The following is a 13,805-nucleotide window of genomic DNA, read 5'->3' on the forward strand; positions in this document are numbered from 1 at the left end:
TCAGAGGTCCATGAGCCAGTCCTCATAGGGGATCAGAGGTGGAGAGGGTCAGCAACTTTAAATTCCTTGGTGTTAACATTTCAGAGGATCTGTCCTGGGGCCAGCATGGAAGTGCAATTATTAAGAAGGTACAGCAGGAAAACAGCATCCATCATCAAGGCCATGATCTCTTCTCACTGCTGCCATCAGGAAGAAGGGACAGGAGCCTCAGGACCCATACCATCAGTCCCAGGAACAGTTATTTCCCCTCAACCATCGGACTCTTGAACCATTGGGGATAACTTTTCACATCACTGAACTGTTTGCACAAACTATGGACTCACTTTCAAGGACTTTTAATCTCGTTCTCGATATTTATTGCTTGGTTACTTACTATTATTTCTTTGTTTCCTTTGTATTTGCACAGATATCTTTTGCACATTGGTTCTTTGTCCGTCCTGTTGGGTATGGTCTTTCACTGAATCTATCATGTTTCTCGAATTTACTGTGAATGCCTGCAAGAAAATGAATCTCAGGGTTGTATACAGTTACATATGTACTTCGATAATTAATTTGAACTTAAATGTCCCTAATGTATCTGCCTCTACCACCACTGCTGGCAGTGAGTTCCATGCACCCACCACTCTCTGTATTAAAAAACCTACCTGTGACATCCCCCTGTACTTCCCTCTAATCACCTTAAAATTATGCTCCCTGGTATTTGCCATTTCTGCCCTGGGAAAAAATTCAATAGCTGTCCACTCAATCTATGCCCTTTATCATCTTGCAGACCACTAATCCTCCTTCACTCCAAAGGTAAAAGCCCTAGCTCACTCAATCTAACCCCATAAGAAATGCTCACTAATCCAAGCAGCGTCCTGGTAAATCTCCTCTGCACCCTCTCATAGTCCATCCTGCCTGTCCCGGTGGGATTCAACCTCAATGCCAACATCCACCTTTTCACATCTTGAAGGTCAGTTTTTGACCATAAACTTTTGGTGGAGCAGTATGTTTGAAAAAAAAGCAAAGATTAAAGGTTAGCTTTATTTGTTACACTTACATTGAAACATAGTGATGTGCGTTGTTTTCATCAGTGACCAAAGCAGTCTGTGTGTGGCTGCCCACCAGTGTCAGCACATTTCCAGTGCCAATGTAACATGCTCACAATTTACTAACCCTAACCTGTACAATGTTTTGGATCTTCTTAAAGACAACTAATATTATCTGCTTAATACCCTCCTTTTCATCTCCTTAACCGTAGTGTAGCGGTTGTGCCAGCAATCCAGATTCAATTCCAACACTGTGAGGAGACTTCTCCCCGTGACCGGATGGGTTTCCTTCGGGTACTCCACATTCCTCCCTCATCCCAAAGGTGTACAGCTTCATAAGTTGTGGTCATGCTGGAAGTGTAGCAGCACTTACAGGCTGTCCCCAGCACAATTCCCGGACAGTATTGGTAATTGATGCAAATTACACATTTCACTCTATGTTTTAATCTTTTTAACTATCTTTATTTAACAAATAAAGCTAATTTTTTGAATCATTCTTTCTCTCTTTCCCAGTTCTGACAGATCCTGGAATCAGAATCAGTACCAGGTTTAATATCACTGGCAGATATCACAAAACATTTTTAATGAAGAATTTTACAATAAACTGTTGGCACTACCCAGTGAATAAATAAATAATAAAGCATCACACTGTGTAGACGTGTAGGGGTCCTGATTTCAGGTTGTCAGATGGTTTTCACGTCAACCCATGCCTGGTTCAGTACCCACCTTACGAACTGCCTTTTCCAAAAGCTCCCTTCCAGAGCATGCTACAAATCCCTCCGTTGGTCAGGGTCGGCCATGGATGTTGTGTCCTAGCTGTCTACGTTATAGTTGCAGTGCCATCAGCCAGTGTGCAATATGGAGAGCGAGGTGTTGTCCCTACAACAGGCTCCCCCTCTCCACACAGCTGATGAATCCAAAAGAATGGCAGAGACTGATACTGTTTGGCACCAGTGGTATCAAGGGAGTTGCCAGTCAGCATTGAACTCAACCTAGGATTGTCTTAGTGACTCCAGCTCTAGATTTTTCCTCAGGGTTTACTCCTGATGCCTTCCTCATGAGTGGGCAGAGCCACAAGGCAGCTGAGTTTTGAGATCAAGAGTTTTCCTTCTAGATGAGCTGCCAGCCACAGCTGATGAGCCCCATTTGCTGGAGTGACTAGTTTTAAGACACCAGTAACCTGCCTTTGCCTCTTCTCCTGTCAGTAGGAAGAGTTCCACTGGGCTTAGCCACATGTGAAGGCTGTGAGCTGGACTTGGTGGTCAGAGGCTAACTGAGACACACACTATTGGGAACTTTTAATAGATAATGGAAGCTCATCCACGCTACTCCCCCCCCCCCCCAACCACGACAACCTGAAGGAAAGCACTATTGGGCTGTTGGAACAAAAATTTCAACCCTATATTATCACAGCAACCACCCAAATGCACACAAGAGCTGTATCAAACTTTGTTCCAAGGAGCAGAGACACAGTACAGCACAGCAGAACTAAAGGGCAAAGAGGAGAAACATCTCCTTATTGTCATGAAATGGATACCAGCTGAAATTGATACGACTATGCCTACGAGGTTGACAACGCACTAACCAAGAAGTGATCAAACAAGTCTTCCATCCACACATTCAAAATATCTCAGAAATTACAGCCTGACTGCTCCAAGAACATAGAATTTCAGTTGCACACAAGCCAACAGCAACATTGAGAAGAGCACTTTGCAGACCAAAAGAATGAACTAAGCTATTAGACAAGATCAATGTGGTCTACAAAATGCAATTTGGGGACTGCAGTAAATATTCTGTCAGCCAAACTGGGAGAAAACTATCCACAAGGATCCATGAACACCAACTGGCTGTAAAGCAACATGATCAACTCTCCTTAGTCTATATCCATGAAGATCAAGAGGGGTACAAATTTGACTGGGCATCAGTAAAAGGCATGGAACAAGTGAACATGCAAGAAAATCTCTAGAAGCATGGTTTTCCACAAACACTCTGTAAACAAAAATATAGACCCTGATTCTATTTATGAGATGGTACGGGCAAAATTTCTGACCACAATGCATGGGGTTCACCACACAGCCAATCAGCAACGAGATTTCTTCCCTGCATCACAAACCAGTTTTCGAAATGACATCCAATCAGTTGATTGGAGTTTATTTATTTATAATATATATGGAAAAAATTAAATTAAATATGTAATGCAGCGGTCACCAACTACCTGGCCGCAAAGCATGTGCTACTGGGCCGCGAGGAAACAATATGATTTGGTGATATGAGTCAACTGCACCTTTCCTCACACCCTGTCATGCACTGTTGAGCTTGAAAACACGCAAGGTCATTACACACATGTCTTCCATGTCAGCGTGGGAAGGAGATCAACTCCTCGAGCTTGCAAATGATGGCGGGCTGAAAAGTATGTTTGACATAACATCCCTGCCGGCATTCTGGATCAAAGTCAGGCTGAATATCGTGAGATAGCCACAAAAGCACTGAAAGCATTGCTTCCATTTCCAACATATCTCTGTAATGAATGCAACGAAAACTAAATCGCGGAATAGACTGGACATAAGGAACCCCCTTCGAGTATCGCTGTCTCCCACTTGTTGCAGGGAAACAAGCCCAGGGCTCCCACTGATTCAGCGATATTGGTGTGTTGCAATGATTTTATATGTTCATACAGGGAAAATGTGTGTTTAATATCCAAACTTAACTTAAATGTAATGATGCTATTGACTTATAAGTGGCTTGTATAGCCATATAACAATTACAGCACAGAAACAGGCGATCTCAGCCCTTCTAGTTTGTCCCGAACGTTACTCTCACCTAGTCCCACCGACCTGCACTCAGCCCACAACCCTCCATTCCTTTCCTGTCCATATACCTATCCAATTTTTCTTTAAATGATAATATCGAACCTGCCTCTACCATTTCTACTGGAAGTTCGTTCAACACTTACTTTAAGCTCCCATAATCATTGACTTATCACTATATTCATGTGAGGAAAATATGCGCTGTGTTTAATATTAAATTCGTTAGATAAACCCTTTTAGAAACGAAATTGAGTGTATTAGCCACTTATCACCTATATTCCGGTTGTGATTAACAACCCCCTCCCCTGAACAGAATTGCCAAAAATGATGTGTAGGAAAAAAAAATCAGCACGTACACGCATGCGCACAAGGGTACCCGTGTAAGGCTTCAAGGTCATTGTAGTCTTTCCTGGGGTAAACACAATGTATTTGACTGCTACTCTTGTACGTTGGCAACTCTACACCCCCCCCACCACCCGTCGGCCGGTCCGCAAGAATATTGTTAATATAAAACCGGTCCGCTTCTGTACCTCCTCCTGGATGGGAACAATGAGAAGGAGGCATATTCTGGGTGATGGGAGTCCTTAATGATGGATGCTGCCTTGAGGCATCGCTCCTTGAAGATGTCCTGGATGTTACGGAGGCTAGTGCCCATGATGGAGCTGACTGAGTTCACAACTTTCTGCAGCTTATTTCAATCCTGTGCTGTAGCACTCCTCCCTAACACCAGACGGTGAAGCAGCCAGTTAGGATGCTCTCCATAGTACATCTGTAGAAATTTGGTATATCTTTGGTGACATACCAAATTCTTAAAACTCCCAATGAAATATAGCCACTGTCGTGTCTTCTTTGTAACTGCATCAATATGTTGGGCACAAGATAGATCCTTGTTGATCCAGGAACTTGAAATTTCTCACTTTTTCCACTTCTGATCCCTCGATGAGGACTGGTGTGTGTTCTCTTGTCTTACCCTTTCTGAAGTCCACCATCAGTTCTTTAGTCTTACTGACATTGAATGCAAGGTTGTTTCTGTGACACCACTCAATTAGCTGATACATCTCACTCCTGTACACCTTCTCATCACCGTCTGAAATTCTGCCAACAGTAGTTGTGCCGTCAGCAAAGTCATAGATGGTGTTTGAGCTGTGCCTCGCCAAAGTCATGCATGTAGAGAGCAGAGCAGTGGACTAAGCACAGATCCCTGAGGTGTGCCAGTTTTCATTGTCAGTGAGGCGGAGATGTTTTTTCCAACCCATAGACTGTGGTCTTCCATCGAGGAAGTAGAGGATCCAGTTGCATTGGGAGGTACAAAGGCCCAGGTTTTGGATCCTTTTGATCATAACTGTAGGAATCTTTGTCTTCAACACTGATTGGTAATCAATAAACAGCATTGTGACACAAGTATTAGTATTGTCCAGGTGATCTAAGGCATGTGAAGAGCCAATGAGATCACTTCTATTGTAGACCTATTGTGGTGATAGGCAATTTGCAGTGGGTCCAGGTCCTTGCTGAGACAGGAGTTGATTCTAACCTGTTACGTAACCGGCAACAATGAATATCAATCGAGTCAGGTTATATAAAACCAACCAAACATTTATTAAACACGGATAAACAAAAAACAAACGAAAACCTTAACCGAAAGTTAACTGCTATGCGGCCGTTCAACAAATCGTCATTCGGTACTGGTTCTTAAAGCGATAAATTTGAAAACAGTTATTAAAGTGGTAAAGTCAAATACAGCTCTTAAAATGGTAAATTCGAAAGTCCAACGGATTTATACATTCATTTGGGAGAGACTTCTCTGGAGAAGGATTTCTTCATAGATGCAACTTCCCTGCTGGTTCTGTCCAAAGGATTCACGAGGAAGGAAATAAACGGCTTGAAACAACTGACCTTAATTTCTTGAGAGCAAATCCTGCATGAACTACCTTGTTGTTTTGGCAAGAGTTATCTTTAATGCAGGTCGCTACTTCTTCAACAAAGACTCAATGAGGTCGATCCTTTATTAAACTTCCGAAAGATACCAACTTCTCTTAATCCTTCAGGTCCTGAACTTCGATAAAGTCTTCACTCTCCAATACTACTGAAAAGGTACATCAACAAATCTAGCAGAAATTGCCAGTCCAGCACTATTGTACCTTGCAACGGAACGTAACACTCCGTTTTAAAAATGAAACTGCGTCATAAAACATATATGCAACGGAACGGAGACACCGATGAATGTTCTAGCTGGAAAACCAACTGCGTCACCAGAGGTCTTCCCTTTTATACCCGTGGTGAACATGTCATCACATGACCTCACATCGGCGGGAAAATTACATCAGGTGACCTCCAAAAGACCATTCCATCATTCTCACAAGAAAGTCACAAGATCTCCTTGAGGTATGTAACAAACCATAACCAACGTCTCAAACCACTTCATCACCACAGAAGTTAGTGCTACTGTACAATAGTCGTTAAGGTAGCTCACCCTGCACTTCTTGAGCACTGGTATGATTGTGCCCTTTTGAAGCAGATAGGAACTTCCGTCTGGAGCAATGAGAGATTGGAAAGCGTTTTTGAACACACCCACCAATTGGTTGACACAACTTTTACCTTTCAGGGACTCCATCATGGCCTGTCGCCTTGCAAGGGTTTGCCCTCTTGAAAGACAATCTGATGTTGGCATCAGAGACAGAGATCACATGGTCACCAGGAGCTACAAGGATCCTCATAACTAGTTTTATTCTTCCTTTCAAAGCATGCATAAAAGGTATTTAACTCATGGAGCATCACTGCCATTCACAACATTAGGCTTTGCTTTGTTAAAAGTAATGGCCAGTGAACCCTGCCAGAGTTAATGCACATCCAATTCTGCCCCTAACCTCATTCGGATCTGTTCCTTTGCACTTCAGATAGCCCTCTACAAGTTGTACCTGGTCTTTTCTTGGATCCCCAGACTTGAATACCACAGATCTGGTCCTCAGCAGATGACAAACCTCCTGGTTCATCCACAGCTTTCGATTCGGGTATGGGCACTACATTCACATAGGCACACACTCATCCACGTAGGTTTTAATGAAGTCAGTAATAACTGTGGTGTGCTCATTCAGACTTGAGGATTAATCCCCAAGTAAAGTCCAGTCCACTGACTCAAAGCAGTCCTATAAGTGCTCCTGCGCCTCCCTTGTCCATACCTTCTTGGTCCTCACTATCGTTGATGCAGTCTTCAGTCTCTGCCTGTACTCAGGGAGTAGAAGTACAGGTGATCAGACTTTCAAAAACATGGGTGTGGGATGGCCCGGTAAATGCTCTTGGTGCTAGTATAACAGTGGTCCAGTGTGTGGTTCCTCTGGTTCCATAAGTGGCAGGTTGGTAATAATTATTTATAGACTTTTTCAAGCCAGTTAAAACTCCTATGGCAGATAAAATAGATGACATTTGATCGCAAGATGTTCCAGGTAGGGTGATCAGGACTGGGACAGCACTACCACATTTGTATACCACAAAGAATTGATCATAAAGCATACTCCACCTCCTCAGCTTTTGAAAGATTTAGCAGTCCTATCTTGGTGGTGAATTCTGAGGCCAATGAGCTGTATCACTATATCTGGAAAGGCAGAGGACGTCTGAGTCTCTGTAAAACAAAAAATGCAACAGCTTTAAACCATCTTAGTTATATCCCTGCTCTTCCAAGTATAGATCAGTCCTGCTTCTCAGAATGATGTCCATTAACTTCGCTATCATTGATGTTAAATGTGCAGGCCTGTAATTACCTGGCTTATCCTTACTAGCTTTCTTGAAGATTTATACCACATTTACTTTATTTTCTTCATCTAGCATCTCATCTGTAGCTAACAAAGGTAAAAAAAAATCTGTCAGGGCCTTAGCAATCTCCTCCTTTAACTTTCATAGCCTCCAGGGTACATCTCATCAGGCTCTGGGAACTTAAATCCATTTTTAAGTCTAATAGGTCATCTAATTTCCCTCTTGTCTCTTTAAAGCTTAAAGTACAAAGTAGGTATACATTATACAAACTTGAGATTCATCTGCTAACAGGCAGCCACAACTCAAGAAACCCAAAAAACCCATTGTAAAAAAATCCAACAAAGACCCATGTGCTTAGTGGCACAAAATGTTGCGGAGCCAACAGACACGAAGCCTGGAGCAGCTGGAACAGGCCTACAGCCTCAGCACAGCCAAGAGCAGAGCAAACCTCAGAGCAGCTAGCTGAACTGATCCAACCTTTGCTTTTGGTCTCAACACCCCGCCTTTTCAATCCATTCAGCCTGGGGTTTACATCATCCAAACAGCGGCTTATTCCTTGCTCTAAAACCCAGGCACTGTCGCATCGATACACTCTGGGCCTGGATCCCATCACCACGTTCTGGCCCGTACCCAACCTTTCCAAATCTGCCCAGCATTTAGATCGATCAAACATCGCTCTCAGTCTAGGTGGACGGGCTCTGAAACTCCTCCACTACGACTTTTCTCCACTCCACTCACTTCAACGCCATCTCAGACTTCTACCACTTCTCCTCGAACATGCCTCGACCTAGATCTAGAACTTACCCTGAATTTTTCAACAGTTGGTGGTCCCCGCACCAGTTTTACCCCTCAACCATCAGACTCCTGAACCTGCATGGATAACTTCACTCAGCCCAATACTGAACTGATTCCACAAACTATGAACTCACTTTCAAACAGCTCATGTTCTTAATATCATTTATTATTAGTTTTTCTTTTTGCACTTGCAGAATTTGTCTTTTGCACATTGATTGTCCATCTTTGTGCGTAGTTTTCCTTGATTCTATTGCATTTCTTCGTATTTACTATGACATATACAGTACGTATCTGGATAATAAATTTACTTTGAACTTTGATTTTGTGGCATACAAAGATGGATAAATCCCTGGTGTCTGATCAAGTGTATTCATGGACATTGTAGGAAGTTAGGGAAGAACTATAAGGATATTTGCTTCATCTTTAGCCAAAGATAAGGTATTCAAGAACTGGAGGCCTGATGTTGAGCCTTTATTTAAAAAGGGCACAAAGAAAAGCCAGGGAACTATGGCTAATGAGCCTAACGTCAGAGGTGGGAAAGTTATTGGAGGGGATTCTTAAGGACAGGATCTCAGAGTTCAAAAGTTTGATGAGTTCATCTCATCAGGCTCTGGGAACTTAAATCGATTTTTAAGTCTGATAGGTCATCTAATTTCCCTCTTGTCACTTTAAAAGCGGCCACTCCGAAATGATATCGTATTTGTAAGTAGGATGCCATGCACAATCCTGATTTAATGGAGACAGCCATGAGAAGCATGGAAGAGCATCTGGAGAAACTTCTGAAATGCCTGCTTTGCTGCTGCTGCTACTGTGCCACCAAGAATCTCTGGAGGGGAAAGCCCCAAATCCTCGGCTTTGCCTATTGCCTGTTGCCGGGGCCAGGGTCGAAGTGCTCGGTAGAGATGGTGTTCGGTGTCGGAGGGCTGGTCGGAGGCTTGAAGTTTTTGGATGGACTCAAGAGTCGGCTGTGGTCGGGTGCTTCCAGGGTGCTGCATCGGCAAGTTTGCGGCGCTGGAAGCTCATGGCAGGAAGAGAGTTTCTCTTCCTTCTACCATCAGCATGAGATAATGGGACTTCCGAGAGGCTTTCAGACTTTTTTTTTTACCGTGCCCATGGTCTGTTCTTCTATTAAATTATGGTATTGTTTTGCACTGTTGTAACTATGTTATAATTATGTGGTTTTTGTCAGTTTTTTAAGTTTTGGTTTCTCTTGTGTTTCTGATATCATTCTGGAGGAACATTGTATCAGTTCTTAATGCATGCATTACCAAATGACAATAAAAGAGGACTGTGTGTCCTCATAATCTAATCAAAAAAATCTAAAGTTCAAAGTACAAAGTATGTATACATTATACAAACATGAGATTCGTCTCCTTACAGGCAGCCACAAATCAAGAAACTCAAAAAAACCCATTGTAAAAAAATCCAACAAAGACCCTTGTGCTTACTGGCACAAAATGTTGCGGAGCCAACAGACACGAAGCCTGGAGCAGCTGGAACAGGCCTACAGCCTCAGCACAGCCAAGAGCAGAGCAAACCTCAGAGCAGCTAGCAGAACTGATCCAACCTTCACTTTTGGTCTCAACACCCTGCCTTTTCAATCCATTCAGCCTGGGGTTTACATCATCCAAACAGCGGCTTATTCCTTGCTCTAAAACCCAGGCACTGTCGCATCGATACACTCTGGGCCTAGATCCCGTCACCACGTGTTGGCCCGTACCCAACCTTTCCAAATCTGCACAGCATTTAGATCGATCAAACATCGCTCTCAGTCTAGGTGGACGGGCTCTGAAACTCCTCCACTACGACTTTTCTCCACTCCACTCACTTCAACTCCATCTCAGACTTCTACCACTTCTCCTCGAACATGCCTCGACCTAGATCTAGAATTTACCCTGAAGTTTTCAACAGTCGGTGGTCCGCACACCAGTTTTACCCCTCAACCATCAGACTCCTGAACCTGCATGGATAACTTCACTCAGCCCAATACTGAACCGATTCCACAACCTATCAACTCACTTTCAAACAACTCATGTTCTTAATACCATTTATTGTTTATGTATCTAGTATTAGTTTTTCTTTTTGCACTTGCAGAATTTGTCTTTTGCACATTGATTGTCCATCTTTGTGCGTAGTTTTTCATTGATTCTATTGCATTTCTTTGTATTTACTATGACATATACAGTATGTATCTGGATAATAAATTTACTTTGAAATTTGATTTTGTGGCATACAAAGATGGATAAATCCCTGGTGTCTTATCAAGTGTATTCATGGACATTGCAGGAAGTTCGGGAAGAACTGTAACGATATTTGCTTCACCCCTAGCCAAAGATAAGATATTCAAGAACTGGAGGCCAAATGTTGTGCCTTTATTTAAAAAGGGCACAAAGAGAAGCCAGGGAACTATGGCTAATGAGCCCAACGTCAGCGGTGGGAAAATTATTGGAGGGGATTCTAAAGGACAGGATCTCAGAGTTCAAAAGTTTAAAGTATATTTATTATGAAAGTATGTACAAATTATACAACCTTGACATTTGTCTGCTTACAGGCAGCCACTCAGCAAGAAATCCAAAAGAACCCAATTAAAAAAAGAAAGACCAACACCCAATGAACAGAGAAAAAACACGCATTATACAAACAATAGTAGCAAGCAACAGCATTCCGAACCAAATTGAGTCCATAGATCTGGATCCCCAGACATGCCCTCATTCTTAGGGAGAAGGTACAAGGCCTGAAGATACATACTCAATGTTTTAGGAACAGCTGTTCCATTCTGCCATCAGATTTCTGAATGGACAATGAACCAACCCATGAACACTACCTCACTATTTTGCTCTCATTTTTGTATTAATCATTTATATATATTATATTTTTTAAAAATGTATTGCACTATATTATTGCTGCAAAACAAAGTTCATGATCTATGTCAGTGATAATAAACCTGATTCTGATGAGAAAGTAAAAGTGATAAACATGAATTATGCTGAAGAGGGATGATTTTCTTTATGATTGACCTATCTGGAAGAGAAGTCGTTGTGACTCCAGAAATAAATGATAAAAGATTCATAGGAATTGAAATAAATATGGAAAATGCTGCAAACACTCAGCATTTAAGCTAGTTGAACAAGTGTACTGGGCAGAAACGAGACGTGGAGTGACGAGTCATAGGCCCTTTGGCCAATTTGTCCATGCCAACCAACATGTCTACTTGAGCTGTTCCCTTTTGCCTGTGTTTGGCTGATATCCCTCTAAACATTCTTATCCATGTACCTATCTAAATGCTTTTTAAACAATATAGTTGTACCCACTTCTACAGTGTACAGTTTCCACTGGCAGCTTGTTCCATATTCCCCTTCAAGACCCTTATAAATACAGTGCCTATAAAAAGTATTCACTCCACGCGTGCCCCCCCCACCAGAAATTTTCAGATTTTATTTTACAACATTGAATCACAGTGGATTGAACTTGGCTTTTTTTTTGACATTGTCAACAGAAAAGACTTGAATCAAAGTGAAAACACATTTGTTCAAATTGGTCTAAATTTATTACAATATCCATCTCCTGCCTTTTCACAGAATTGCTTGGAGTGTTCTTTTGTCTTTTTTGCCAGATCCAGGTGTATTTTTACTACAATCAATTGAAATACCTTGACTGCACACAGTTGATCTCCATTTAACCAATTATGCAACTTCTAAAACCAATTGGCTGCACCAGTGCTGATTTGGTTTCTCACATCAAAGGGGGTAAATACTTATGCAATCAATTATTTTGTGTTTATATTTTTAATTTAGATTACTTTGTAGCAATCTGTTTTCACTTTGACATGAAAAAGTCTTTTTCTTTTGATCACTGTCAAAAAAGCCAAATTAAATCCACTGTGATTCAATGTTGTGAAACAATAAAACATGAAGACTTCCGGGGGGGGGGGGGGAGGGCAGTGAATACTTTTTATTGGCACTGTATTTCCCCTCTCATCCTATATTTTTGCCTTGTAGTTTTAGACCCTTCTACACCAATATAGTGGGGGTGGGGGGAAGGAATGGAACATACTACCATCCACCATATCTAAGCCCCTCATTATTTTCTATCTCTCCATTCGGTCACCTTTCAGCCTCTTACATTCCAAGGACAAAGGTGACAGCCTATCCAGCATCTCCTTACAAATCAGGTCCTCCAGCCCTGGTAATTTCCTTGATAATGCACAAATATCGGAAGCTGCAGACAGTTGTAAACTCATTCAGCTCCATCATGGGCACAACCCTCCCTGGCATCGAGGACATCTACAGAAGGCCACACCTCAAAAAGGCGGCATCCATCACTGACGACATTCACCTTCCGGAACATGCATTCTGTTCATTGCTACCACCAGGAAGGAGATACAGGAGCCTGAAGATACATACAGTACTCAACATTTTAGGCACAGCTCCTTCCCTTCTACTGTCAGATTACTGAACAAACCATGAACCCATTATTTTGTTATTTCTCTTTTGCTTTCTTGCTTTATGTATGGCACTTGTCTGCTGCCACAAAACAACACATTTCATCAAGCACACCTTCAAAAGATGATGCCTCAAGAAGACGGCATCCATCATTAAGGATCCCCATCACCCAGGACATGACTGCTTCTCATTGCTACCATCAAGGAGGAGGTACAGGAACCTGAAGACACACACTCAAAGCTTCACAAACAGCTTCGTCCCATCCACCATCAGATTTCTGAATGAACAATGAATCCATGAACACAACATCATTCTTCTTTTCCACTTCTTTTTGCAATACGTATTTAATTTGTTTCCAATCATATTATAATGTACAGTATATTTTATTAAGTACTGCTGCCACAAAACAACAGATTTCACGATATATGCCAGTGATTCAGATCCTGATATATGTCAGTGATTAAAAAAAAACAATTCTGAGCCAGCACCACCGATCAGAACATGCTATGGGAATCCCGAAATAATGGTCTAAGCAATGATTCACGATGGGAATTCACAATATAATATTAGAGCACTTTAGGAAAATAATTGCGGTTATGTTGTCGGGTAATGTAATTGGTGGAAATATACATAATTCACAACCACTAACATCGATCAAGGGTTCACTTTAAGAGGCTGGTCTGATGTAATATACTGTTACCACGCTTTGTCTTTTGTGGTTGAGTACAATAAATGAGTCGATACAGTTTTTCTTAAATATAAAACGCCTTGTTGTTTTATTTGTGAAAACCTACACTGGTAACCCGAAGCTCTAGGATGATTCCAGAGTTATTGAACATGTCAGCCGATGCAGTCATTTTGAAATTGCCAGAATTTTGGAAGCACAATGGCATTGGTTGGTTTCTAAAAGATGAGGCCCAATTCACGCTGTGAGAAATCACACCAATAATACTAAATATTTCTATGTGGTACGTAGCATCACTCAG

General features: G+C 41.9%; 1 protein-coding gene across 5 annotated transcripts in view; it reads left to right on the top strand.

Annotated features, from left to right (window-relative positions):
- The window catches only part of LOC140199281 (peroxisomal trans-2-enoyl-CoA reductase-like), a 31,281-nt gene extending 17,728 nt beyond the window's left edge, over positions 1–13,553 (top strand). For 2 of the 5 annotated variants that reach the window (XR_011886391.1, XR_011886390.1), the window contains one exon: positions 10,929–11,211. Coding sequence is in view for 1 of the 5 variants with exons in the window: in XM_072261074.1 (XP_072117175.1) it covers positions 1,542–1,581 (40 nt within the window). In the remaining 4 variants the exon portion in view is untranslated. Of the gene's footprint in view, positions 1–84; positions 1,424–1,541; positions 1,662–10,928; positions 11,212–12,491 lie in introns of those variants that run through there. The other 3 variants (XR_011886392.1, XR_011886389.1, XM_072261074.1) reach the window with 3 other exon arrangements.
- Positions 13,554–13,805: the final 252 nt, after the last annotated feature.

This window comes from Mobula birostris, chromosome 6 (genome assembly GCF_030028105.1).
Source record: "Mobula birostris isolate sMobBir1 chromosome 6, sMobBir1.hap1, whole genome shotgun sequence".
Classification (NCBI taxonomy): Eukaryota; Metazoa; Chordata; class Chondrichthyes; order Myliobatiformes; family Myliobatidae; genus Mobula; species Mobula birostris.